Genomic DNA, 27,918 nt, shown 5'->3' with positions numbered 1-27,918 from the left:
GACTTCCACTTTTGACCTTTTCATGAAGCCTGCAAAAAGTCTCACTTGAGAATAACATTATGACTACATTCTGTTGAAAATGACAAATTCAAACGGCCATGTTCCTTCATTGATAATAATGCTTGCAACACATGTTCCTGTTGGCTGGACATATTTCCCATTTGCGACTTCATCACAATCTCTTTCATGTCGCAGATGCTATGAAAAAAGAAGCCCAAGTTGACTAGCAACCTGGTCAGGTTGGTAATCAATGATGATATCAGTGAGATTTCCTGACATCTTGGCAATTGCTTTCCTTGGAGAAACTGCCATTACCTGCTTGTCCCACTTCATATCGCTCTGCAATGTTCCGCCCAAATATTTAATCGACATGACTGTGTCAGGCGCTACAAATGGAGAATTCAAACATTACGGGATTCTTTTTCCTATTCATCTGCATTAATTTACATTTAGCTGCCATTCTTTACACCAATCACAAATCGTGTCCAAGTCATCTTGTATCCTCCTACAGTCACTCAACGATGACACCTTCCCGTACACCACAGCATCATCAGCAAACAGTCGCATTGCTATCCACCCTATCCAAAAGATCATTTATGTAGATACAAAACAACAGCGGACCTACCACATTTCCCTGGGGCACTCCAGATGATACCCTCACCTCCGGGAATCTGTATGAGACTCAAACAGCGGTATGTTTGTACGATCCTTCTGCGTGAAAGATTTCTCAAATGCTAAATTTAAAATTTCAGCTTTCGTTTTGCTGTCTTCCATTGCCAGGCCAGACTGATCAGTGAGTGAGTGGATGGAAGCCTTTGACCCACTTACCGATGGGTTTTCAGCAAGATCTTTTGCAAAGGTATGACGGTGGTAGTGGTTGTATGCTTCGTGCATCGCTCTTTTTACAGCAGCATGAATCTCTACTAAATTTTGCCTGTCCTCATTCTCTCTATCTTTCTTGTACCATGAGTGCAACTGTCTTTGCTTCCTGAGCATTCTCCGAACTGTGCTGTTAAACCATGGTGGGTCTTTTCCGTCCATAACCCACTTTTTCGGCACAGACTTCTTCAATGCGTGATTTACAATGTGTTTAAAATTTGTCCGTAATTCTTCCATGTGGGATGCTAACATCTGCTTATCTGCTCTTTCTAGTAAGAATACTCTCCTAGCCTTCTTGACCGACTTTTTAACTTTCATAACCATAGTCGTAATGACAACATCATGATCACTAATCCCTGTCTCAACACTGACACCATCGATGAGGTCTGGTCTGTTCGTGGCTACCAGATCTAAAATATTTCCATTACGCATTGGCTGTCGATTTAGCTGCTTAAGACAGTTTTCGGATAATGTGTTCAAAAGTAATTCACACTACAGCTTGTCTGTACCACATGTAATGAATCCATAGACATCCCAGTCTATACTAGGTACGTTGAAGTGGCTTCTAACTAATATAACATGATCCGGGTACTTCTGCGATACAGAGTGTAGACTCCCTTTGAACGATTCTAGTACTGTCACAGTTGAACCTGGTGGCCGGTAATGGCACCCAACAATTAACTTTATTTCTCCTAGCCCTGTTAAATGTGTCCGGATAACTTCACAATCACGCTCTACTTTGACCTCAGTAGACACAATATTTTTGTCAACTGCAATGAAGACACCACCTCCTACGGTGTCTAATCTGTCTTTCCTATACACGTTCCAACCCTCACTGAATACTTCAGAACTTCCTATCTCAGAGTTTAGCCAGGTCTCAGTCCCGAGAATAATTTGCACACCACACGCTTCCTGGAGGGTAGTAAATTCAGGAACTTAATTCCGAACACACTGAAGATTTACTGCTAATATCTTGATAGCTGAAATGTCTTTACACTGAGCACATCCTGATTTCCCTGCCTGCACTTCGACTGGTGAGTGTTCATCAGGACACCTCGCACTACTGCCTAGCCTAAAAAAAAACCATGTGCACGCCACAAGTACTCTGCTACCCGAGTAGCCGCTTCTTTTCTGTAGTGCACCCCTGACCTATCTAGGGGCATCCTACAATTTGCCACCCAACAGCGCAAGTCTAGAAATCTGCAGCCAAGACCGTCACAGAGTCGACGAAGCCTCTGTTTGAGACCCTCCACTCGTCTCCAAACCAAAGGACCCCGATCCACTCTGCGAATGACGCTGCAAATAGAGAGCTCTGCTTGCACCCCACATTCAAGGCCAGCAGTCTTCACCAAATCCGCCAGCCACCTGTACGAACTGAGGATCGCCTCAGAACCCAAGCGACAGGCATCATTGGTGCCAACATGAGCAACTACTTGCAGACGACTGCACCCCGTATGCTCGATAGCCGCAGGCAAGGCCGCCTCCACATCCTGGATGAGGTCCCCCGGCAGACAAACTGAGTGCACACTGGAATTCCTTCCAGCCCTGTACGCTATTTCCCTAACGGGCTCCATCACCCGCCTAACGTTGGAGCTCCCAATAACCAGCAAGCCTTTCCCCCCGCGTGCCTGCTTGGGCCCTGCTGAAGGAGCGGCCACCTGCCCACTGACAGGATGAACAGGCGAGGCCAGTCTCCACATTGACCCTCCGCCTCGAGCGATGTGAACGCGTTGCAGTGCGCCACTCACCCTGAGGTGAGGGCGGCCCCAACGCGCCGGGTACACTAGAAGGTGCCTCGGCGGCTGAGTCAGCAGACGCAGCAAGCTACACCTGGGGTGTCTCAAATGACGCGCCAGACCCTTCGCCGTCATTGCACCTCGAGGCAGCAGCCTGAAGGCGGCTGACCGTGGCCAACAGTACACTCAGCTGCTCGCAAACCGCGGCCAGTTCCTTCTGCGCCTGCACACAGCACGCACACACCCTATCCATCCTACTGCTAATATCTGGACGTATAGAGTTGTGACAAATAAAACAGCAATATGCGACTGCACAGTTGCGTCACCAGCACCAGATTGAGTTGGGGTATATGAACAATTACTTACAAACTAAGCAATAAAATGACCATGACTACGCCACTATACAGATATTACAATGCGATCCTACCCCTGTCTTAGTACAAATGACAACCGCCTACATGATGTTACACTCTACCGTTATTAAAATTTGATACTACCCCTTTCTAATTGGAAAATATGCAAAGATCCGAAAAATTTCACCACGCAAGTGCACAAACACAAAAAGTAATTTGAATTAAACCTGCGGACCTAATACGAAAAACTGAATATACGACTAGATTCTGCTACTGCTGCTTGCACACGTTACTCTGCAATCACGGATGAAACTGCACTGGCCTCTGTCTGCTGCTAACTGACTCTACAAAATAAACAGAAAGCACTGGCTGTCCAAAACAAACAACTAACGGCTCCGCGAATTTATACTTTACAGCTATCAATAAGCAACATAACTCCTCTCAAATACGAGAATACGCAAGGATTTTATGTAATTAAATATGCAAGTGCACAAACACTCAGAAAGAAATTAAGAATCAAACTACAAAACAAATATGAAAGCTAAATATGTGACTCCCTACTGCACTGCTGCTGCACTACCGCTGCACTGATACTTCACCAGCGGCTGCTCAAGGCTCACTGCGCTGTGCCGTTGACATTCATGGGCTGCTGCTTTTGTCTCTCTCTCTCTCTCTCTCTCTCTCTCTCTCTCTCTCTCTCTCTCTCTCTCTCTCTCTCCCTCTCCTTCTTCTTCTCCTCCCCCACCCCCACCCCCCTACTCAGTTTAACTGTTCTGGCAGGTGTAAAATACTGTATCTTTTCTCTTAAAATCTGATGTATGAGAGAGGTTAGGTTGTGGTGATCTTCCATAACTGCCGTAGGGTCTAGAGTCACCCCTCTTTCATCCGCATCTCTCTCTTTCTCTCTCCATCTTTTCCATCTCCTCGATCCACTGGCGCCACTTGATGAATTCCTTGTGTGTTATGTCATCCTTTACCAGAAGAGTCCGGACATGTCTTCTGCAACTTCTTTCATCAACTTCTGCCATATTCAGCTTCACAATGTGGGAGCCGGCCAAAACATTTTTTTCCTAGGACTGCACCATTTCTCCATGATGTTGCGCTTTGTCTTTCAATTGTTCTTCCACCAAGCACACTTGCTGCTGATTGTCACCAAATGTTTTCTGTAGTTCGGCCTGGAATTTGTTCCAGCTATTGAGCTTCTCTTCACTGTTCTCAAATGAACACAGGGCAGTGCCATCCAATTAAAAGTACCCATCTGACAAACCCATTATATCATCTGACCCACTACAGATAGTGAGTTGGTCGAATGTTTTCAGCTATTTTGTCGTGTTCTGACCAGGCAAAAAGCTTTTTTACTGCCTCATTGGAGCCATAGTGATGTATATGTTTATAATACACAGCATTTCCCCCAACCTACATCACCAAACTGCTCTGAAGTTCATATCCAAAAGCAGGGTCATCAGTGGAGTACAACACTTAGCACTGCCATTTATTACAAACAGCAAATTAGAGATGAAATAAATCTGACCTCCTGGCAGAGAGTGCCGATATCATATAAAATGTTAAATATTCCAGAATATGCACACATTACAAACAAAAGAAATTTCTAAAACTTCCACAAATGATAAATACTAAGTAACTGCTGATGGACATGTTTGAACTGGCAACCCACAGACACCAGTCAGCAATGGGTTGGGGTTGGGTTGTTTGGGGAAGGAGACCAGACAGCGAGGTCATCAGTCTCATTGGATTAGGGAAGGATGGGGGAAGGAAGTCAGCCGTGCCCTTTCAGAGGAACCATCCCGGCATTTGCCTGGAGTGATTTAGGGAAATCACGGAAAACCTAAGTCAGGATGGCCGGACGCGGGATTGAACCGTTGCCCTCCCGAATGCGAGTTCGGTGTCTAACCACTGCGCCACCTCGCTCGGTCCCAGTCAGCAATGCTAACCCCTATGCCATGCTGCATGCAGCATAGCTCACAACAATATAGCCCCTTTGTAACTGGCAAGGATGTGTATGTACATTGCTTATTAATAAGATTGCTTTTTTTTTTTAGGCATGCCTTGATCAGTAAAAACTTTTCAACTTTCAGTAAAAACTGTTCACTCAACCATTCAGCAAAGAGTTCACAAGCCATCCAAAAACTTTTCTTGACTCTGTAAAACACTAGTAACACATTTACTTTGGACAATATCCGTAAATGCTCAAGGTTTTTCTTGACTTTGCAGTACTCCCTGGGGGCAGTTTATGTATGCCAGAAGCAACTGATTCCAAAACAACAGTTAGTTATTCTTTTTATCATTTTGTGCCCTGGGGTAGACATTTCTTTTGAGGAAGTTAAAGATTTTGCAGGCAACATCTTGAAATTAACACCTGTTTCACCAGCACTGTAAATTTGGTCCTTAGTGAGCCTGCAGTGTAATCTTCAAACTCTGTTTTGAAAACATCACCTGTATGTAAGTCTGTGGACAATTGTTCTTCATATACACCTAATTTCCAAATGTCATATCTGTTTGTAAACCTGTTTAAGAACCCACATCTAAGAAAAAAATCTTTTCCTTCCTCATTTAACACCACAGCCAAAATGTTTGCTTTTTCTTTCAGCAGCGAATAAGTCAAAGACACGCCTTTTTCTCAAGATAAAGAACTTTACCACCTATCTAAAAGTGTGACGTTTTTGGTGTTATTCTAAGACAATTTTTCACAATTTGTTCTAGAAATTTAGATTTCTGTTTCACCATTCTGAAATGGTGGAAACATCAATTCCACAATCGGCCACAATGGTTTTTTAGTAAATTTCCTTTTTCAACTTCCTTGTAGCAGCTAATTTGTCAGTGATGACGATAACACCACAATTCTGCTTAGCTGCCAGGGCACAAAAATACACACCCAATGGAAACGTCCACAGCTCGTGGTCGCATTCTCGCCTCCCAAGCATGGGGTCCAGGGTTCGATTCCTGGTGAGGTCAGGGATTTTCACCTGCCTCGAGATGACTGGGTGTTTGTGTTGTCCTCATCATTTCATCATCTTTCACGAAAGTGGCGAGACTGGACTGAGCAAAGGTTGGGAATTTGTACGGACACATAACAGTGCAGTTGAGCCCCCACAATCCAATCATCATCATCATCCAGTGGATATGGAAATAGTCACTTGAAGACACTGTTGTTGACAGTGTTGCTATATTTAGACGGGTGAATTGGTGGCTGGGGAAGCAACTCACGGTCCGGCATTCACCTCTCCCCACTAACTATAGCACAAAACACCCTTGCATTCTATTTCCATGCAGTACAGTATTATTTTCTAGATTTGCAATTTTTAGAGGCATTTCAGATAACCCAGGTTTTTGTTGATGAGCATTCAGTTAACCAGGGGTCAACCAGAGCAGAGTGACCCATGGGGTTCATGATGATTGTCATACTTCTTTCAATCATACTCCCAATTCTGCAAACTGTGGGTCATTTCCTGGTGATCTTCACAGGTGCAAGATGTGTTCCATACACCCACTCACCACCTCCTACCACAGTCCAGTCACAAACATTTCCTATTCAATCAAACACAGGGCCATGTGTGAAAGAAGCCATGTTATCTATCAGCTATGATACAATTACTGTACAGAATTCTATGGGTGCATGGCAAGTAACCAATTGAGTACTTGCATTAATGGCCATTGCCAAACTGTGACAAACAGAAAACTTTACCAACCAGCTGCCAAGCATCTTGTGCACCACTACACAAATGATTTCAACAGCTGCTTTACTGTACATGCCATTTGGATATTCCCTTTCAACACTACTTTCTCTGAACTACCCAGGTGGAAAATGTCCCTCCACCATACCCTGTGCTCTCATAATGCCTAAACCTCTGCTAACCTGTTCCCACTACCTCACCTTATTTTTTCCCTTCTCTGTTCTGCCCACACCACTCCTTTCCCATCCAGATCATACACTGCTCCCCCCCCCCCCCCCCCACCAAATGTGGGCACTCTATCTCCCCAATCGCTACCCCCTCCCTTTTCTACACCTCTCCTTTCTCTCTCCACTCCCTAGCTGCTTCTTCCTCTCCACCTCTTCACAATTTTCAGTAATCGAGTATATTGTCTCATTATGGCTACAGGAGTGCATATTTGAGTGTATGTGTGACCTTTTGCTAAGAAAAAATGTTGTGCTCGGAAAGGTAGGGGGCAAAGGCAGAGGGAGTAACAATGGACAACAGGTAACGCACCATTGTTTCTGATGATGAGCTCTGCACTCTAGCCCCAAAGGTTCATTATGTGCTCACCAACTGTCATGTCGTCTTCTGCCACTGAGGTCATTGCTAAAGCAGAATGTATTCTGAAGAGCAAAAAGAATTCTGTAAATGTATGACGTGCCTAAATATTGGGTGCACTCAGTGCCTAAATATTGGGTGCACTCACCAGATGAGAATGATGTATTTGTCAAATTCCAATCACTATATTATTACAGGAAGTTAAATTGAAGGGAAGAATAATATTTATCCAAAAGGCAAGAGTTATTGCTACTTATGGTACATAAACTTTTTTGGGGGGGGGGGGGGAGGGGGGGGGAGGGGGGGGAGGGCGGGGGCAGCCTATGGGACCATCTTCCTGTGGTCACATCCTGCTTTCAGAGTCACATTTACATTACACACAGTACCATAAGTTGCCCTCACAAAGTCATACATGCGAACTATCCATTTTTTATTAATCGAATGCATCTCCATGATGATAAAAAGGTATAATCTACCAACATAAACAGTGGGAAGAATAATAAATATGACTTGTTACACTAACATGTATTTTCAGTTGATAAATGAATAACTACGAAAAGAGTATGGAGAAGCAAAGGTAATGTTTCTACCGAGGCAACTTAACGTAAGTGACTTCAAATGGTACTACATAAAGTAACAGGCCCTTCTGAATTATCAGCACAATGTGAAGAATAAAAAATTCACCAATACAATTATCATTATGAAAGATGAAAAACAGTAAATTACAATGCATGAGTGACATTATATTTAGTGAAACTGGACACATATCTAAAGTTTTTGAGTCACTGGGGAAGATAATGGTAAGGTAATGAGTTCGCACAAATAGCAAAATAAATGACAGTGTAAACAAAAATTGAAATCTCATTATTATTATCAAAAGGTTAAGGACTTAATAATCTTTCCAAAGAAATGGGATTTCAAACTGAATACCCAAGGAAAAGGACGCACTATCAACTGATACAAAAAAACTTACAAGGCAAGATGAATTCTAGCACTCCATAAAAGAAGACTAGAATTTCATATTTTATGATGCAATAAACTACCAAAGCTGATAGCTATTATTGTTTATAATATGTGGATTGTGCTGCTAGCTATTATTGTTTATAATATGTGAATTGTGCCACTTTGTGTACATAGACCAAGCAAATAAATATACAGGTTTCCTCATATAATAAACAAACTGTTAATTGTAACTGGGTACAGCCTTCACTTGCACATGTAAAAATTTCACAATATGAACTTAAACAGGCTATGAAGTATCTAACACCAACCTGAGATACGTTTCCTTTTTACTTTAAAAACATAACATTGAGTTTTTCTATATAATCAGACAGATAGGCAGTGTAAGTATCAAACATGTCAAACATCTACAAAAGGCCACACTCAGAAGCATTTTCATACAGGTGCACAATATTATAAAAGTAGTATGATATAGCAAAAAGCTAGAAGCCAGGACAGAAACAACAATGAGAATTTTTAATAAATGTGACTCCATCCTATGTCTGGAGTGTGGGACTTTGGCTGGTTGATCTCCAATAATAAAATACCAACAGACGTTATTTTGGTTTTATTTGTTAGGCAACCAGTTTCAGCATTACATTATGTCATCTTCAGGCCTGCGTATATCAAGTAACCGTAGTGTTAGAAACCAATGCAGCACTGTCAACTGGTAATGTAAAGATTTTTTCCCCATGGGGATGTGCACTCCTTCGACAGCCATCAGCAACACGGCTTTCCGAGGAACACATATGCCCGTGGGAAAAAAATTAGTTGCTTAACAAATAAAACCAAAATAATGGCTGTTGGTATTTTATTATTGGGAGCGTGAATTTTTTGTGATATGCTACTAATAGGTCAAAATAAACTAGATTTGCAATTTCAGATTATTGGTATCGTGCCATAATGTTAAAACACTCCTTCTGAGGAACAGTGTCATTAAAGACATTTTCTGCTGATATCAATCCAAATTTAATGGTAGTTTATTTGTGAAAGCAGTTCTCAATGATGTGGATAACTTTTGTCTTGAAAGAGTTTAAAAACATACTGCGTTTTATTTAACAAGGCCAAAAATGGCAATTCATGTTAGATTAATGAGAGTACTGTTGTTATTACCTGGAATGAGCTCATGTCAGAAGACCTGAAAAGTAAAAACAATACTTCAGATACGGAACAATACAAAATATTCTGATGGGCAAGAACTGAAGACTGAAATGAAATTGTTATCTATTTTATATTGTCTTAAAAATATACGGCAAAATTGTAAATTTATGTGTTTATACTTAATTCCAGTTATAGGTTTATGCCTCAACAGCAACAGAACAAAACATACTATGCAGTCATCCCCACATTTTTGTTATCAGATTCAGGAAAACCATTTTTGAACACCCTGACTGGAACTTACATTTAGTCCTCCTCAACAATATTAAGCTCTTTTTATATAATGAATCACCCCACCTGGCATCTAAAAAAGTTTCTCAAGATACACAACAAAAATCACATAAAGAACCAGCACCACCATTTTCATCCTTTACCATTTCCAGTTCTTGTGTACTTTTGGTAAGCCCCATCTTACCCAACCTATTCATATTTTTTTTATCTTCTACTGATCTTCAAACTCATTTTAATAATACCTAATTCATTACTCCATAAGCCACTCTAGCTTCCTCTTCAGAAACCATTTCATTCTACTTTTGATTTTATTTTTCTAGCACAATTTGCTGTTTTCTTTTCCTTGATTACCATTCCACAGTAATTTTTTTTTCTTTTTTTTTTTAATGCATTGTTTGATTCTTCTGATAAATTTCATCCTTATAGCATTTTATTTGCTTAAATCTTTTTTAATTTGATTGCTTGCTCAATGTGCATCTTGTTAGCCTGTTGTGTTTTATAGAATCAGATTTATCTTATTTAGTGTTTTGTTGTTCCAAAAGGAGTTATCCTCCTTGGTTGTGAAAAGCATGATGTCCATTGCTTCCAATATTCTACTCTATTTCACATATGCTAGTTTGAGACTGCATGCCATTTATGCATTTAAATCCACTTAAATTGTTAACATCCTATAGCGGCGTGCTGATGCTGAGCTAGGCACAACAAAAAGATACTCACAATTAAAGGTTTCGACCATTAAGGTCCTCGTCAACAATAGACACACATACGCACACGCACACACTCTCACGCAAATGCAATTCTCACACATGACTGCAGTCTAAGGCAACTGAAACCACACTGCCTCAGTTGCCTGAGATTGCAATCGTGTGTGAGTTGCATTTGCGTGAGTGTGTGTATATGTGTCAATTGTTAACGAAGGCCTTAATGATTGAAAGCTTTAACTGAGAGAGTCTTTTTGTTGTGCCTACCTGTGACTCGGCATCTCAGCTATATGGTCAGTAGCAACTTTCCTTCTCATAATATTGCTGCATTCCATCCTGGATTTTCCACTGTTTGATTTAATTGTTAACATCAGATATGAATACCTTGATAGTTCCAGAGCCTTAGGATCAGTTAGGCTGGTAAAAATAAATCAGTATCACAGAGACCGATAGGATCTGATATAATTCATAAATACTGGTTGAATTGAGAAATTAGTGCAAACATTGTCCTATATGTACAGAATGTGTCATTTCATTAACAGTCACTCTCTCTATGCTTCCATATTATGAACTATAGTGACAACCATCAAATATCTCAGTGTAACAGCCCAACGAAAATTAAAGTGGGACAATCCTCTAAAAATAGTTACAGGAAAGGTAGACTGAGAGTCACCGGAAGCATTGTAAGAGGATGTAATACACCCACAGAGGTGTATTGCCCATACTAGGTAGGAGTACTGCATTTTATCATGGATTCATTTGGAAAGTGTTAATCCAAATCCAGTGGCTAATGAGACAAGAGGGGCAATGTATATCAAGGAGGGGCTTAAAATCAAAATGTATATATTCCAAAGAGTCAAGCAACATCTTCCTTCCTCAGTAGTAAAACCGGAATATTTTATTCATGGCTTTAATTTTCAGCAACTGTAGTATATATTTTCGGAATAAAATTCAGTTGTCAGTTGCAAATACACTTTTATTACACTTCACCAGGTCTGACAAACTAATTTGTCATCTTCAGAAGCTTAGTATTGGCTTAGCAGATGTCAAACCCTTCTATGTAGAAGCATAATGCCATGATACATCCAGGAATGTACATATTGTATGTGATTATTATAAACAGATTTGCACTAACTGAACCACAATTATGTATATGTCAAACTGTTGCTCTTGCCCCAAGAAATGTTCCTCACTACTAGCACAACAGCTTACAATATATACAGATGTGATTCAGTTACTGTAAACTGTCAACCTGTGCTTACAATAATCACATACAACTCGTACACTTCTGGACACATCATGGCATTACGTCGCTATGAAGAAAACACTGACATCTGCTCAATGAACACTAAGCTTCTGAAGATGACAAATTTGTTGAAACTGGTAAAGTGTAATAAAAATGTACTTGCAACTGATGAATGAATTTTATTCTGAAAAATAAAATACGAGAAATTAGCCTTCATATGGAAAAATACTTTAGTCATTCTCCCCACTGTAAAAAGCTTTTGCTGTCTGTGTTCTGTTAGTGAGCATAGTTTTTCTACAGCAGTTTCTGGAAATAAACATAGTATAGCTTGAAACTATGTCTACAATTATGCTTCACGCATGTCAATGTTTAAAAAGTATAACCATTCAAATGGATATTTTTGGAAGTAGCAAAGGATGGAGGCAAAGAAACCTTAACTTTTATCCATACAAGAATAGAAATAACACAATACATGTTACTAGTTTAATATTTTCTGTCTTGCTAGGATGTCACAGCATGTTCAAATACACTTTTGAATTTATCTACACTGATTACATCTATGATTGCCTACTGATGCTACTCTATTGAAAAAGAACAAATATGCACCCTGACGAGTTAGTACGAAGTGAGCTACTACTACGATATTGCAATGAAATGATGTGGATGTAAACTAAATACTAATTTTCTCAAAAAAGGTAAAACTTGATCCCGGTGCAGCAATGAGCAATATCATAATATTATTCTTGGATCTGCAGCTGGATTGTGGAGTCGTCTTTACAGAATATTTCCACAATCCAAATGGCCAACATCTTGAAGTGAGTAAGTTGTTGCACAAACTTGTCGGCACTGAATTCAGACTGTGAGTGGCAGCTCTTTTATACACCACAGGTCAACACAGCATTTGCAAGAAATTGTCGTAACTACCCTCTGGTAGATGAGAACATATAGCGCCCCAGTGGTGGAGGCTGGTGAAATCAATAAATCACTATTCCGATGGCTGACAAAATAGGGTTCCAAATCTTACTTAAAGGGTAATCCTTGTCTCTGTTTATGAGACTGTCAGACAGTCAAATTTCAATGGATTCTTTTAAGACATAGTCCCAGTACTGAGACACAAGGGCAATCATTTGTGTTTCTTCATACTACATTTTATGTCCCTTGGTAAGACAGTGCTCTGCTATTGCAGATTTCTCAGGCTGAAACAAATGTGTGTGGCATTGCTGCTCAACACATTGGCCCCGAATAATACGAACTGTTTGACCAATATAAGCTTCCCAATAATGGCAGAGTATTTTCTACACACCAAGCTCCTCAGTTCCAAGTAATCCTCTACTGAGCCAAGGGACACTCTTAATCTTGGCTAGCAGATGAAAAACACTTTTGATTTCATATCTTTTAAAAATTCTTCCTATTTTTGAAGATATTCTCCCAGCAAAAGGGTAGATAACTACCAATTTACAAGTGTCTTCTGAAAGTTCCTCCTATGGTCCAAACAGGAACACACAACAGATCTGTTTGTCCACATAGCCATTCTGCTTGAACACAACTTTTAAGATGATCAAGCTGTTGTTTCAGGCTTTCCGCATCTGAAATGCGTAAGCTCTCCTTGCCAATGTTTGCAGGACCCCCGTGTATTGGAACAATTGAAGTCAGCTTGATGCATGCATGTGTGAGTGGGCTTTCAATGAACACTGTGTCCCAATTGTTATAGCTGCAAATGATTGTCAAGTGGTGCACAGCAGAGAATGAAGACGCGAAGCTGCCTGGTGGGTGAGCTGCTCGAGGTATCACCAACAATGAACAGACAGGGCAAACGAGCAAATAGGGGACAACAGACACTACAACCAACAAGAACACAACACGAGGCAAGCAAGCAAGAACTGAGGGAATAAACATGGTGAGACGACAACATAGGAACACTCCAAACAATGTCAGTATGTATGTCAACACACGGAACTGGAACGCACTATGGCCGAGATGCACATGCGAACTATGAGGAGTAACAGACTGCCGGAGTAGCCACGGGTGTACGAGGCCGGAGTCAGTTATGGTGGTGGCGCTCAAGCCCCTTCTGTGTCTGTACCGATGTCACATGCCACCCACGGGTCACGACTACTGTGGCAGAGTCCAAGCAGCTTTGCCCCCATATGAGCAGGCCCACATGGCCGTTCCCGGGGTGTAGCACTGAGAGGGTTGGAAGCAGGGCTCAGAAGGCAATGGCACCAGAAAATGGAGCAGGGTCTGTGGTTGCCACCCATGGAGAAGTTCGGCCACACTATGACCATCAATCAGCATGGTGCGATAAGTGCTCAGGAATAAGGTGAGGGCCGATGTAGTGGCAGAGGATTCTACAGCTTTTATCAGCTGTTGTTTAAACATCCTGACCAGTTGTTCTGCTGTGCCATTGAAGGATGCATGGATCAGATGGGGTGCGGATGTGTTTGAATCACTGGCCTCACACAATGCGTGGAAGGAGGCTGCCTTGAATTGGGGGCTATTATCAGAGGCCAAGGTATGAGGCAGGCCTTCGATGGCGAGAACCTGAGCCAAGGCCGTGAGTTTGGCATCAGTCATGGTGGACGCCATGTGCACCATGTACAGGTATCTAGAGTAACCACATCATTCCCCAGAACGGGCCCGGAAAATTGAGATGGATGCTGTCCCAGGGCTGACGAGGCATGGGACAGGGTGCAAATGATTGCAGCACTCCTTATCAGCACGATTGCGCAACCGGAAGTGAATTATTCTGCAACACGGGTCTAGTAAAACTAGGACCCGTGTTGGCACCCCGCAGCGCCAGAGACTAAGTCCGAATCAAGGTCACGCGCAGTGAGACGCGTACAGCAACAAATAACGTATTATATACGACATGAATTGCCACTAACTAGCGCTAGCGTCTAGCGCTGTATTTTAGAATTGACGTTGATGAAATGAGTATGGTGATTGGTATAGTGATTGATTGTGTCGCAGAGCGACTGGCGCTCAGACCGGAAGCGCAGCTGGACCCCTGCAGCACTCCTTATCAGCGCGATTGCGCAACCGGAAGTGAATTATTCTGCAACACGGGTCTAGTAAAACTAGGACCCGTGTTGGCACCCCGCAGCGCCAGAGACTAAGTCCGAATCAAGGACAAGCCATTGATGCCAAGCCAATAAACATGCCGACAAGCCAGTGCTTTCAAACAGGACATCCCCCAGTGTCTGTGGTGTAGCAAGCATAGGATGGTTTGTGCAAATCAGGTGGGATGTCCTGCCTCTGCGGCCAACAGAAGAACACCCACCACAACCAAGAGCCTGTGTGAGAGGTGCTGCCAGGGGCTGAATTCAGTTTTCAACCAGCGAGTCAGGTAGTTGGGCCAACCATGGGTCATGTAGCAGAGAACCTGCTGCAGAATGGGGTCCTGGTGTGTGACAAAGGTGACCTGTGCAGCCGTGACGGCAAATCTGTTCAGTGTATCTTGGCAGGCCATATCAATGTGAAAGCAGAGGACTTTCTGCTGGTTGAACTCAGGATCAGTGCCCAAGGGGAGACATGACAAGGCATCTGCATTGGAGTGTTGAGAGATGGGCTTGTATGGGATAACATAAGTGTAATTGCATAAGAACAGTGCCCAGCACTGGAGATGTTAAGCAGTTCACTCTGGGAGGCGTGTGTGTGTGCCGAATAGGGTAACCAAATGCTTGTGATCAGTGAGGAGAGAGAACTTCATGCCAAACAGGTAGGTGGGAAACTTTTGAATGGCAAACACAATCGCCAAACCCTCTTTCTCAATCTGAGAATAGTTCCTCCGTGCTGGGGATAGCATCTTGGACGCATTCACAAAGGGCTGTTCTGAGCCATCCTCATTCCTGTGAGCCAGGACTGCCCCAATACCATAGGCCGAAGCATCAGCTGCCACAACCAAGGGGCAGTCCAGAGAGAAGGGAGTCAGGCAAGGGGCGGACTTGAGCATAGTTTTCAAGTGGAGAAAAGCCTGATCACAGACAGGAGTCCAGTTGAAAAGCACCCATTGTGATGCAATTGACTGAGGGGCTGTGCAACATCAGCAGCCTGGGGTAAAAACTTTAAGTTGTAGTTATCCTTGCCCAAAAAATCCTGGAGGTCAGATAAATCCTTATTGTGGGGAAGGGAATTGGTGGCCACAACATTGCGATCTGACAGACGAACACCATCTGTACTGACCCAGTGCCCCACGTATTTGACTTCCAGTTGAAAGAAACTACACTTTTTCAAGCTGACAGCATAAGCCAGCAAACTGCAGAGCATGAAATAAGGTACAGAGGTTTTGCAAATGCTCATGGCATGTATGGATGTCATCAAGATAATTGACACAAGCTGGGATGGGATGTGTGAGCTGCTCCAGGTACTTCTGGAAAATAGCCAGCACCGAGAAAATACCAAATAGAAGGTGCTTGTATTTATATAATCCGAAAGGCGTGTTGATGACAATGCTGTTCTGGGATTCCTCATCTAAGGATAATTGGTGGTAAGCCACTGCCAGGTTAATTTTAGAGAAGTACTTGCCAGGCGCAAGTCTGGTGAGAAGGTCTTCCTGCCGGGGAATGGGTCACGTTTCAACCAGGGACTGTGCATTGGTTGTAACTCTGAAATCCGCACATAAGTGAAGGGAGCCATTGGGTTTCTCGATCACCACTAATGAGGTCACCCAAACACTCGCTTTCACAGACTCAATGGCACCAACAGCCTGCAGTCCACTGAGCTCTTGCTTGACTGCTGGACGCAAGACCAATGGAATGAGGCAAGCATGGAAGAATCGTGGCTGAGCATCTAGGCGGAGAGCAATGTGTGCCTGGAAGTCTGAAGCACACCCTAAGTCAAACTGAAACAAAGAGGCAAAGGCGGAGCACAGATCGCTGAGGCCCTGGAATGGGATGACAGTATAAATGACTGTAACTTTGTCAGAAATTGAAAAGCCAAGCATCAAGTCCAAAAATGATTGAAGCCGAGGGACGGTCAACCACCAGTAGGGTCAGGAACCAGGGAACATGTTTATAGGTGACCGGGACCGTGAACCACCTATGGAGGGGGATAGTCTGTCACCATACACGACCAACCGCCCAGAGGTGGGAACCCATGCATGTATACATCGCTAGACTGATTGAGCAGACTGTGGCCCCTATATCGACCTGGAAATGAACATCCACGTTAAAAATGCGGAGCATGAGGAACAACTTCTGCATCTATGGGGCATCCAGTGGGATGACTGATTGCAGTGTGTGCACGGTATCCTGATGCCCCGTGGGTGATGGGTGGGAGTGGATTGAGCAGCTCCAACAGACAGATCGGAGATGGCCGTCTTTCTGACAGCGCATACACATCTTCCAGCAATGGGGACTCCGGTGGCTCCAAAGCCACAGACGTCGGAGGAGGAGGAGTCTCGATGACTTTGCTCTCTGTGGGCAGTACCACGCTGATAGCGCGAGGGAGGCACCCACAAGGAGAACACTATTGCTGCCACTTGTGGCCTCACCATGAGACGCTCATTCACCACTTGTATGATTTCAAAGGAGTGGGCTACGCACAGAATGTCTTCCAGTGAGGGGTATCAAGTTTCAATGGAGCCATGCGGACCTCTGGATCGGGTGCCAGGTGAACAACAACATCACGAATCAAGGAGCCCACATGTAATGTCTTGCAACGCCAATTGGTACAAGTAAAGTCGCTTTAGTGGCTGAGACCCTGCAAGTCTGTGATCCCAGAACATTATGGCTGACCAGGCTGCTTATGGTACTGGTGGAACTCAAGCCGAGATGCCATGACATGGTAGTGCTGGGAATAGTAGTTAGCAGCACACATGTCTCATTAATGGAGAGAGCTACGGGGTCTGAAAATGGTGCCAATTTACGGAGCAGAAAGAACATGTCTAGCGATGCTCAGGACAAGAATAACAAGTACTATAGAGCCATCCGTGATCTAAAATGCTGTGAAATGTTGTTTCAGATGATGCAAGTATAGGATAAGTGTCGTTTAAGGGTGGAAATGATGGTAGACATGGGGAAGCATCAGAAACCAGGACACCTGGGAGCTGGTGTGGTAGGATGTCCCATGTCGTGACTTTGTCCATTAGCAACTGCAAGGATTGCTGCAAGATGTCTAACTGGTGCTGCTGCTGCTACTGCTGCATGAGCTGCTGCTGTTGCTCCAGGAGACGGACTAATTCAGCCCCCATGCTACCAAACCATGTACCTTGTCGCCAATGTTATAGCCACAAGTGACCAGCAACTGGTGTATAGCAGAGAATGGAGACATGAAGCCACTAGGTGGGGGAGCCGTTGGAGGTATTGCTATCAACGAACAGACAGGACAGTTGAACATATATGGGATGACAGACACTACGACCGACAAGGACACAACACGAGGCAAGCAAGGAAGAACTGAGGGGATTAACACAGCATGACAACAATGCAAGAACACTCCAAACAAATGACAGTATGAATCTCAACACAAAGAACTGGAACGCAGTACGGCCGAGATGCACACGCCAACTATGGCGAGTACCAGACTGGCAGGATAGTGCCAAGCACCTGCCTAAATACATGACTGCAGGAAATGTGATTGGCCGCATACTTCACGTGGTACAGAGAGTGGCGCACTCACACAGAGAGGCTCGTGGCACAGGCATGCACTGCAGCACAGAGACCCTTAGTGGGTATCAAGGTCCATACCCTCTGGCGTGCATTCAACTTCCACGCCTTCTGACACCAGACCAATGCCCCAACACCCTTTCTGTAACCCAAGACATATAGAAACGGAAGCTTTCAGTCTCTTTCAGCCTCTCCTGTGAACTTGATGCTGGGATGAAGGCAGCTAAAATGACCTAGAAAATGATTAAGAGCATCTCTCCCACATGGCCATACCACAAACGTATGATTGACATATCTCCAAAAACAGGTAGATGTTAAAAACCCTGTCCTCAACACTGTGTCTTCAAAATCTTCCATAAATAAATTGGTAACTATTCGGGATAATGGTCTCCACATAGCCATGCTGTCAGTTGTGGACAACATCAAAGCTGACAAGCAAATCTGAGAAACCAAGACACAAGGACTTCAATTGCTGAATGGAAACCATAGAATTGGAAATATGATGTACACGATTTCTGAGATAAAGACAAAGAACAGATGCTAAATACTTGGCCAAATTGTAAGTAGGTGCACTCAAATAACTACTTTGGGTAGACCATATAATCTCAGTGGAATAGCTGTGCCGCAACAAATTTTATTAAGCACACTGTTAGGTAATGAACTCCTCATGAGCAGTGAAAGAGCCTTCCATTTTATGAATTCAGTTACGCCATTTTGCAATCTACAGTATGCTGAGTCCTGAAGTAAATTACCCATTTTCCCAGATAATCAACATGTGAAAGAAGATCTGTGGCATTGCCTTTGTTCACTGGTAGAATTATTAAATCCTAGTCATCTCTAATGGACTGGACTGCTGCCCTTTCAAGAGAGGCGACGTTAATCCGCAGGGGCAGTGCCCAAGACAATGTATGTGAGACCTCTTACATAATTTCTTCAGTTTGCTGGTCAGGAATGCTGGGCACAGCTTGTTCAAATTCAGTGATGGGAATGTTGTCCAGTTCTTTACTTGTGAAGTTAATCACAGTCCATTGACAGGTGTTATCATCTGATTTTGTGGGTCGAGAACAACACTGCTGAAACTCTGAAGACTGCTTAGTGACAGCACTCCTGGGCACCAAGTATGATAGGGGCCAAGACGAACAATCCACTCATTCCCAGGATACAGGCAACAGCAGTGACAGAACTTCCAAGTGCAAGTAAAATGATATGGGATTCAGTTGTCTGCAAGTAAAACAAATGCACTCCCTTACTAAGACAAAACTAACATGTTCTTAATGTTGTTGACCATTTTCGTATCAATACAATGAACAAATCTTGAAAATTTAGGTGTAATAGCTTTATTGCGGCATCTCAACAAAAAAAGCAAGGGCATTCAGCAGTTCCCCTTCTCCTTAAGAAGTTTACCAAATGTCCTTACAAGTTCAACCATACCCTCCCTGTAGAGGTTTCTGATGTGACTATGGTGACTGTCCAGGCATAATAACTGATAATATTCTTCTTCTCGGGTCTGCAACCAGATCATGAAGTCATCTTGACACAATATTTCTACAGTCCACCTGGGTGCCACCTTCAGGTGAGTAAGGTGTTGCACAAACTTGCTGGAACTGAATTCAGATCGCGAGTGGTGGTACCTTCAAAGACTGTGGAAGGCCAACAGTGCGTGCACAAAAAATCGTCATAACTGCCCTCTAGCCAAGTTAAAATACAGTGACCCAGTGGTGGAAGCTGGCGAAATTGGTAAATCATTATCAAAAACTATTATGATGGCTGAATCAAAGACCTTTGTTTTTTAACATCTGATAAAACAAGGTTTCAAATCTTGCTTAAAGGGTAACCCTTGTCTCTCTTTGTAAGATTGTCAGATAGTTCAATTTCAATGGATTCTTTGAAAACAGTCCCAACAGGGAGACCCAATGGTGTAAAACATTGTATGAAGGGTCACAAATGATTGACCAGGGTCTCACTATTGGGGCTGAGTTTTAAAAGAATCCATTGAAATTCATCTATCTGACAATCTTATAAAGAGACAAGGGTTACTCTTTAAGTAAGATTTTGAACCCAGTTTTATCATACATTAAGAAAAAACAATCCTTGATTCATCCATCTGAATTTTGATAGTGATTTATCAACTTCACCAGCTCCTACCACTGTGGCATTAAATTTTCACTTGCACTAGAGGGCAGTTACAATGATTTCTTGTGCACGTGCTACTGGCCTTCTGCACATATAAAGGACTCACCGTTCTCTGTCTGAACTCACTTCCAGTGAGTTCATGTGACAACTTACTCACCTGAAGGTGGCAACCAGGCGGACCACAGAAATTGTGTGCCAAGATGATTTCATGATCCGACTACAGATGCAAAAAGAATATTATCAGTTGTAACACTTGGAAAGCTACTTCGTCACAATGAGCAATACGTCTGAGCCAGTGAATATTGTCGGTGTCTTGTGCACAAATTCTTCTTCTTTAAAGGTTAGTTAAATTTTAAATACATTTTAGCATCCTGATTGTTGAGTAACTTAAGCTTTCCTTATTGTATTGTTTATTTTTGTAATGTATCATTCATATCACATATGTATTTAAGGATTAAAATTTACACTCTAAATATTGATAAATTTTCTTATAAAACAGTTTTTTGCCGACCAGTTATCTGGCTTGCTATTTATGAACTTTAAAATCAATATATCACACAGCTTAAACACCGTTTATGCTCTGTTAGATATAAATATTAGATTTTATTATTTGGTACACATTTGCACACTGAGACAATAGCTGTTCGAAACTTTCCAGAAACAAAATCTACTGCAGCAATACAAAGTTTTCTAGGTCTAATACAGTGCTTTTGGAAGTTTATCTCAAATTACTCTGCAACTTCCAAACGCCTCAGCAATTTACTGAGGAATAATCGAGAATATAAGTTTGAAGAAGAGCTGGGCAAGCAATGAAGATGCTCAAAGATATCATTTCATCAGATCCAGTTTTAAAAAATCTACAGCCAAAAATGCAAAAAACTGAATTACGCAGACACAAGCAAAGAAGGTTTTGGAGCTGTGTTATAACAAAAATCTCCACATGATGACAAGTTCTATCCAGTCTTGTACGTGAGTAAAACACCACCACATCAAGGGAAAAAATACAGTAGCTATGAGCTTGAAGTTTTAATTATTGTTAATGCCTGAAGGAAATTCTGGGTATATTTACTAGAAACACATTTTAAAATTGTAACAAAGTGTGCTGCATTCCAAAAGACTATGGATAAGAAGAACTTGTTACCAGGAATAGCAAGATGGGCTTTAGTCTTAAAAGAGTATTCCTACACAATCGAACACCAACCTGATTCTAGAATGAAACATGTAAACGTATGAAGTTGTCGTGTGAACATACCATTTGCTTTTGCAGATAGTTTAATAGCTAGAATCAGGAAAGCTCAAGAGAAAGATGGTGGTTTGGCACCAATCAACAGCATTCTCAGAGAATTGCCTTATGAAATCTTTTTAATGGGAGATGGAATTCTTTTCAACATATATGATGGAAAAGAGACTTCACTGGTTCCATGCACTATGCAATGTGAAATCATAAAGCTTGCGCATGAGAAAGGTCATTACACAGTTAAACAAACTGAGTATGAACTAAATCAAAATTATTGTGTGCCAGATTTGAATTACAAGGTGAAAAGAGTGGTCTCCAATTGTGTAAAATGTTTAATTGTGAATAAGAAACCAGGAAAGAAGAAAGGTTTCGTACATTTCATATTCAAAGAAAGTGAGCCATTATATACTTATCAAGCAGCTCATATTGATATTGGGAATCAAGTCCAAGTTATTGTTGATACAGAGGCTTGTTTACTTCTCAAGAATTCAAGGAGTGCTGCATTACAGAGGGAACTGAACATATTTTAGTTATGACAGCATGCTCTAGAGCTAATGGAGACACTTAGAGGATCAATTCTATTTTGGTTAAAATCGCTGCTAAGCTTAGAATTAATAGCCCTTGTGCATGGTATAGTAATACCACCAGTTCAGCTTGCCACAAATTCAATATATCACAGAATTATTGGGAAAACACCATCTAAACTTCTGATAGGAGTCTGATTGTCGATACTAAACAAACCAGGTGCTACTGGCTACAAATCACAGACATCTGCTGCTTGGATTCACAAAATTCAGTTCCTACATGTGGCTGGCATATTTGGTGAATACAGCTAGCTTCTCCTGTGTGGAGGAAGCCAAGCTAGTGTTTGTGGTATCATCTGAAGAACAGATCGCAGTCCTCCAGTGTGGAGCCAAGTGGAAAGTTTGAACCAGATGCTCAAATGATTCCATGACAATCAGGGATGTGAATTTCTTTGTCTCCACAATTAATTGGGGAATTTAGAACACCCTCAACCCCTTTAATTGGCCAGGTGAGCACTACATGTAGGAAGCCGATACAATAACAGAATGCATGCAGCATTCATATGCAAAGGAGTTCTTTCTTTTCTTCTTCTTCTTCTTGAGAGATAGATAGATAGAGGGGGAGAGGGGGGGGGGAGAGAGAGAGAGAGAGAGAGAGAGAGAGAGAGAGAGAGAGAGAGAGAGAGCCCTCTACAGGCGTGAAGGTGCTAGCATTGAGCATTACAGATCACAAAAAGAAAAAATAGTGTCAGTTACTCCTGGGTCTTGTACAGAAAGGCCCCAGAAACTGTTTTGCACATTAATGGTAATAACATCCACCTGCATTTAATAGTGACAAAATCTTAAATCCCAATCACTGTGTTTTTCAGAAAAATAGGCTGGATGCCACTGGTGAAGGTGTGTTTACAGCAGTAAATAACATGATAATATCTAGTAAGATCAGAACAGGAGGTGAAGATAAGTTTAAGAGGTGGATCAATCATAGTAAGCAGGAGCTTTTACAGAGCCTCTGCTTCAGGAGCTATAGTGGTGGAACGTTACAGGGAGCACTCGCAAAAGGCTCCATGAATATTTCTTGATCAAATTGTAATATTACAGGGAGATTTGATTTACCGGCAATATGATGGGAAACCATAACATTATGGCAGGTGGTAAGGACAGAGATTTCTGTGATATAGTTCAAAATGTATTATCTAAAAATTACCTCGAACAGTCAGTCACAGAACTGAGTCATCAGGATAACATCTTAAATCTCCTAGTTACGAACAGACCCAAGCTTTTTGAATCAGATTAGGAAATCAGTTCTCATAAGGTTGTTTCTGCATGTTAAAAGAAAGGCAGTACAATATTTCTGCATATTACTTGTGGCAAGAAACAGATCTCAGATCAGCTAAGCTGCCAATATCAATAATTTGTATCTAAGACTAAAACAGCAAGTATAAATGGACAAAATTCATGACTATTGTGCAATAGATGTTATACAAGGTGTCAGGAGGAATGGTCAGTACTGAGGGACAAGTGATTTTAATCAAAAACTTCATATGGACTTTTGGCTTACGCCAATGGTTTCCAAGATAGAACACATCTAATGTACATTGTTATTTATTTTCTGTATTATTCAATACACTATTGGGCTTACATATGTGCAACAGTTAGTAAACATTAAAACATGCATTTTACACAGTATGAATAGAAAAATATGTGTTTTTAATGCATTCACCTCTACTCATCATCATACATACCACATTAAGTTCACAATAGCTGTTTCAATATCTCACATCAATCTCAACGCATTTGTGCACTCTTGAAAAAACACATTGCGTTGTTTGTCCAAGTGCCTCTGTGCTTTCCCTAGTGAGTGCAGCAGCAGCATACTTTACCCAAAAACAAGTGTACATTAAATGAGTTCTATCTCTGACAAATGTAAGGATGTAGAGGCATATATCACTAGTGGGTAAGATAGATACTGCCTACAGGAAAATTAAAGAGACCTCTGCAGAAAAGATAACCGCTTGTATGAATATCAAGAGCTCAGGTGGAAAACCAGTTCTAAGCAAAGAAGGGAAAGCAGAAAGGTGGAAGGAGTATATAGAGGTTCTAACAATGGTGATGTACTTGAGGGCAATATTATGGATATGGAAGAGGACGTAGATGACGATGACTCGATGACTCTGTGATGAATTTGACGGAACACTGACAAATGTAAGTCGAAACAAGGCCCCGGGAGTAGACAATATTCCATTAGAACTACTGATAGCTCTGACAAAACTCTACCATCTGGTAAGCAAGATCTGAAATACCCTCAGACTTCAAGAAGAATATGTGAGGCAATACTCACCCTACGATTTATCTTACAGGATAGATTAAGGAAATGGAAACCTACATTTCTAGCATTTGTAGACTTAGAGGAAGCTTCTTACAATGTTGACTGGAACACTCTCTTTCAAATTTTGAAACTGGCACAGGTAAAATACAGGGAGCGATGGGCCATCTACATTTTTTACAGAAACCAGACGACAGTTTTACGAGTCGAGGGGCATGAAAGAGAAGCAGTGGTCAGGAAGGGAGTGAGACAAGGTTGTAGCCTATCCCCGATGTTATTCAATCTGTATATTGAGCAAACAGTAAAGGAAACAAAAGAAGAATTTGGAATAGCAATTAAAATCCAAGGAGGAGAAATAAAAACTTTGAAGTTTGCTGATGACATTGTAATTCTTTCAGAGACAGCAAAAGACCTGGAAGAGCAGTTGAGCAGAATGGACAGTGTCTTGAGAGGAGGATATAAGATGAACATCAACAAAACTAAAAAGAGGATAATGGAATATAGTCAAATTAAATCAGGTGATGCTGAGGGAATTAGATTATGAAATCAGACACTTAAAGAAGTAGATAAGTTTTGCTCTTTGGGGAGCAAAATAACTGATGATGGTCGAAGTTGACATGATATAAAATGTAGACTGGCAATGGCAACGAAAGCGTTTCTGAAGAAGAGAAATTTGTTAACATTGAGTATAGATTTAAGTGTTAGGAAGTCGTTTCTGAAAGTATTTGTATGGAGTATAGCCATGTATGGAAGAGAAACATGGACGATAAATAGTTTAGACAAGAAGAGAATAGAAGCTTTCAAAATGTGGTGCTACAGAAGAATGCTGAAAATTAAATGGGTAGATCATGTAACTAATAAGAAGGTACTAAACAGAATTGGAGAGAAGAGAAATGTTTGGCGCAACTTGACTAGAAGAAGGGATCGGTTGGTAGGACATGTTCCGAGGCATCAGGGGATCACCAATTTAGTATTGGAGGGCAGTGCGAAGGGTAAAAATTGTAGGAGGAGACCAAGAGTTGAATACACTAAGTGGATTAAGAAGGATGTAGGTTGCAGTAGTTACTTGGAGATGAAGAATCTTGCACAGCATAGAGTAGCATGGAGAGCTGCATCAAACCAGTCTTTGAACTGAAGACCACAACAACAACATCTCTGAAACCACTCAGAATACCAGATGAAGGTTTTTGCTTCAGATGAGCAATCCTGTCATATCACTGAACACTGACCATTCCTCCCGGGACATCCTACACAAGTAAGTGACAAGTAAATTTGTGAGGGATGGCAAAGACCTGTCATGGTTTAACAGCCGTGTCAGAAAGTCACTTCAAAAACGGAAAGGACTTTTCAAAAATGCCCAAATGCATGTACGGACACCCATGCATGAAGTGTTCAATGAAAGTGAAGGTACAATTCTATCTACTAAACTGACAGAAAATGAATCACATCTATCTATTCCCTCTCTTAATGGCCACTGAGGCAGTGTAATTAAGGGTTACAGACTAAATTCCATTGCCAGAAACTGTTTCACTGAGGGTGATAGTACTACACTTACTCCTCTCAATTGCAGCACAAACAACAAAATGATATATGAAAATGACTGCAGAGCTGAAAATCAACTAAATTGACTCAGCAACAATAAAGGTGACAGGACCCAATGAAATAACTATACGTCCTACATGGAGAATGTGAAAGAACTTGCTCAATAGAGAAATGAAGTATTCCAAAGGATTGGAAAAGTGTCCAGACCGTTAATCTTTTCACAAATTCATCAAAAGTAAGTATAAAACTATAAGCATATATTGCTACTGTCAATATGTTGCAAAATTTTGCAGTACACCTTATGCTTGCGTATTAAAGAAATTTTTGGAGACTGAAAATTTCCATTGTATGTCAACACAGATTCCACAAATAGTGAACTTCTGACACCCAGTTTTCTCTGTTCATCCACGAGACCCAGAAGCCATTAGATACCAGTGCCCAAGCTGATGCTATGTTTTTTGAATTTCAGAATCTTGTGTGGTTCTGCACCAAACAAAAAATGAGCACAGGGTATCAGACCTACTCTGAGACTGGATTTGACAGTTTCTAAGAATCGTGATGTTCTTAATGGAGAAAAACGTTCAGACTTAAAAGTAGCTTCAGGAATATCAGAAGGCATGTTATAGCACTGTTACATAGGCATCTGCAAGGAAGAAGTGCAAAATCATACCAAAATCTTCAACTTGATTCTTAACATTTAACACCTGATACTGGTTATTAGCTATTGTGAGTTGTATTCCAAATTTAGCCATAGTATATAATGCATTGGTGAAATAATCTTCTCTGACAGCAACACCTGCATACCAAAAAATGGTAAGGTTGGATAAAAAATAGCACCAAACGGAATTGAAAAGAATTCACTTAGAATATAATGTTTGTGTCACCTTTTTTTTTACTATCTGTCTATTCTCTTCACTGACAGTGTGCATGAACCCACAGATCTTATTAATCTGTGTTTAAAGTCTTTTTACCAAACTTTGTTCACAAGGTGGTTAATTCAAATATCAGGCCTTTTACTTTTAAACTTTTATTTTTGTGAAGAGGACTATGTTAGTGAACAAAATGTAAGGTTTTATTAATTTACTTACTGACTAGCTTCCATTAACCAATGAGGCAGAGCAAGCTGAAAGAACAAAGGGTCCACATACCGAGCTTAGCTTCATGGTGCCTTTCTCCGAAGCTAGCAGGTGGAGGGATAGTAGCTAGAGAGAAGAATACTCTACTTTCTTGACCACGATACCCACTGCGATAGACAATGTCACCCTGTGTCCCAAAATAGTGTCATCAATTTCTCCTTATTATGGAACCACTGTCATGGAAAATGAAATTACGGGTGTGCTGCAAAAGATCATCCCCTTAGCAGTACATTTTACACACGGTATTAAATGTTAAAAAATATGGAACAGAAATGAATGTGACAAATGGTCAGGGGTGCTACACAAGTGACTGTGCAGACAGACAAATGTGTAATTAACCCGGGGTTGCCAATACGAGTCACGTGTGCCATGGCTCCGCTAATCACCACCCTAAACCTCTCACCTACAAATGGAGCAAGCAAAGCAAACAGCTGAAGCTCACTGCAGTTAGACTTCACTACTAATGAATGACAGCACTGCTTGTGAAGTTGCTTTCTGTACAGGTCATACCTTCACAGTTTCTTGGTTAGCTGGGACCAATAGTCCACAACTGCCTGTGTGAGTTCACATACCAGCCAAGCCTGCATTTCCATATTTCTGTTTTCTGATGTAATTTTCAACAAAATTCAGATGACACTAACTCAATGAGAAAAATTCTCTCCTTTCTAACCATGATGGTTTGAGTTATTGTGTGAGTAAATTTTGTACAAATACTTACAGCCCACAAGTCACTTGTGATGATCTAGCTACAATACTTAAAAAGGCCAAAGCAATTTGTAATAACTGACTTTTTGGGTAGATCTATTTAGAAATATTCGCTAAATGAACATTCACATACTGCAAT

The 27,918-nt window shown here is 41.5% G+C and overlaps 1 protein-coding gene across 4 annotated transcripts in view; it reads right to left on the bottom strand.

The window, feature by feature from the left end:
* The window catches only part of LOC124594984 (stimulator of interferon genes protein), a 328,498-nt gene that overhangs the window by 281,880 nt on the left and 18,700 nt on the right, over positions 1 to 27,918 (bottom strand). For all 4 annotated transcript variants that reach the window (XM_047133516.1, XM_047133515.1, XM_047133518.1 and 1 more), the window contains exon 2: positions 9,352 to 9,376. In XM_047133516.1, coding sequence (XP_046989472.1) covers positions 9,352 to 9,366 — 15 coding nt within the window. In that variant the 5' untranslated portion in view covers positions 9,367 to 9,376. The remainder of the gene's footprint in view (positions 1 to 9,351; positions 9,377 to 27,918) is intronic.

The sequence above is a fragment of the Schistocerca americana genome, chromosome 2 (assembly GCF_021461395.2).
Source record: "Schistocerca americana isolate TAMUIC-IGC-003095 chromosome 2, iqSchAmer2.1, whole genome shotgun sequence".
Lineage (NCBI taxonomy): Eukaryota > Metazoa > Arthropoda > Insecta > Orthoptera > Acrididae > Schistocerca > Schistocerca americana.
This window is presented reverse-complemented; position numbering and strand designations above follow the sequence as displayed.